This window comes from Bidens hawaiensis, unplaced genomic scaffold (assembly GCF_021521415.1).
Source record: "Bidens hawaiensis isolate Kalapana, Puna unplaced genomic scaffold, B.hawaiensis_p1.1 tig00001672_1, whole genome shotgun sequence".
In the NCBI taxonomy this organism is placed as follows: Eukaryota; Viridiplantae; Streptophyta; class Magnoliopsida; order Asterales; family Asteraceae; genus Bidens; species Bidens hawaiensis.
This window is the reverse complement of record NW_027491094.1, coordinates 41858-44127: the sequence shown is the minus strand read 5'-3', so window position 1 is coordinate 44127 and position 2270 is coordinate 41858. Positions and strand designations below refer to the sequence as shown.

General features: G+C 39.5%; 1 protein-coding gene across 1 annotated transcript; it reads right to left on the bottom strand.

The window, feature by feature from the left end:
• Positions 1 to 1153: 1153 nt before the first annotated feature.
• Positions 1154 to 1600, bottom strand: LOC143590650 (uncharacterized). The gene has a single exon (XM_077071073.1). It carries the CDS (start codon positions 1598 to 1600, stop codon positions 1154 to 1156), a length of 447 nt encoding a protein of 148 aa, XP_076927188.1.
• Between the last annotated feature and the right edge of the window lie 670 nt (positions 1601 to 2270).

Sequence of the window (2270 nt, the reverse complement as noted above, 5' to 3'; positions counted from 1 at the left end):
GTCACTTTGGGAATAAGGGCAATAATAGTGTGGTTAACCTGTTTAAGGAGACTTCCTTTTCTGAAAAATTCATGAACCGCCAAACAAACATCTTTCCCAACAATATCCCAAGAACTTTTAAAGAAGGCCGAGGAAAAACCATCAGGCCCCGGCGCTTTGGTATTCCCAATCAGATCGGATAGAAATAGAAATATAAAGTTGAGGGTTAAAAATCTTAACAATCAGATCGGATATCCCTATCACGCATTGAATGTCTAAGATTTTCAAAGGAAAAGACTACCAGGAAAATAAAGCAAAGGATTCAAAAATCTTAACCATAAGATCGGATATCCCTATCACGCGTAGACTATCCAAGATTTTCAAACAAAAGGACTAACCAAGAAAATAAAGCAGAATAAAAACAACAACATCAACAACAATCATACCCAGTAGATCCCACACATAGAAAAAAATATTAGTAGGGTGTGTGAAGGGTGGGATGTAGGTGAACCTTACCTCTATCCTGGAGAACAGAGAGGCTGCTTCCAAGGGACCCCGGCTCAAAAAACTAGCAACATAATAGTAGAATAATAAATAAAGTATAAAATAGAATATTGAAAAAATGTAATATTTAGTATTAATGGAAAAAAAAGGATGATAATTAGATAAAATCATTATAGTACATAGCAGTGTTGGTAGTAAAAATAAGCAATAATAGTAACATAAACAAATTATACTAAGTAGGTAAGGTTAATCATCTCCCTAGAAGTCCTTAGCCGTAATCCTACATCTCCGAGAAGTCCTATCATTAACCATATCCTCGGAGGGATGCAAGTTTATCACTTTTTCTCATCCCAAGTTAATTTGGGTCTACCTCTACCCCTCCTACCCTCTATAGTAATGTTTTCTACTAATCTAACAGGATATGTCGTTTGCCTTCTCTTCTCGGGTCCAAACCATCTCAATCTCCCATCTCTTATCTAATTTATTAGCCACCCCTAATCTTTCCTAAAAACGTCGTTTCTTATTCGGTCAGATCTTGTATTCCTACACATCCACCTCAACATTCTCATCTCTGTTATCTTTAGCTTACGTGCGTGTGCCTTCTTAATAGCCCAATAGTCTGTTCCATACAACATTGTCGGTCGAATGGCAACCCTATAAAATGTCCCCTTTAATTTAGTTGGATAGCTGCTCTCCGTCTACACCAACCTACATGGACGTGATGGGTCACTTCACTGTTTATGCCCCCATCACTCTGGAAAAACAGCCCTAAATACTTGAACTTTGTTGTCTGCGGAACCACTTGTCCTTTGATGGTAATTTTGATCTCCTCATTGCCATTTGCCCCACTTAAATCACAGTGGAGATACTCGGTCTTGGAGCGACTAATACTTAGGCCTTTCCTTTCTAAAGCCACTCGCCATTCCTCTAGCCTCCTATTAAGATCTTGTTTACTATCAGCAACAATCATAATATCGTCTACGAAGATCATGCACCATGAGATTATCTCTTGGATCGACTTTGACAACTCGTCTAGGACTACTTCAAAAAGAAAAGGGCTCAACGCTGAAACCTTGATGAAGGCTATCTCCACCGAAAAGGAGGCAGTATCCCCCATAGGCTAACAGATGGTTGTTTCAGTCGTAGCATACATATGCCGAACTATGTCTACATATTTCCCGGGTATACCTCTACCCTCAAGGCTATCCCAAAGCAGTTAGCACACTATCATATGCCTTTTCTAGGTTAATGAACACCATATGCAGATCTCACTTTTTCTCTCTAAACTTTTCCATCAATCTTCTTAGTATATGTATTGCCTTCATAATAGAACGCCTAGGCATGAATCCAAAATGGTTTACCATGACCTGAGTTTCCCATCTAGTTCTAGCCTCAATAACTCTTTCCCATAGTTTCGTAGTATGGCTTAGAAAATTAATTCCACTATAGTTCCAGATGGGGACTACAACACTGCTCCTCCATTGATCTAGCATCTTACAAGTTTTGACGATAGTTTTGGACAAATTAGTTATCCATAAGACTCCTTCCTCTCCCAAACATCTCCACACTTATATGGGTATTTTGTCTAGGCCAACTCCCTTTGCCTTTCCCATCTTCCTCATTGCAATTATCACCTCTTCCTCTGTGATGCGCCGAGAATAGCAAATATTCCGGTGTTGTCTTTGTGTTGTTGTGTTATCGTTTTCGCCGTGGTGGGCCCTCCCATTGTTGAACATACCGTGGAAGTAGGTTTGCCATCTCAGCTTGATGTCCTACTCTTTGATTAA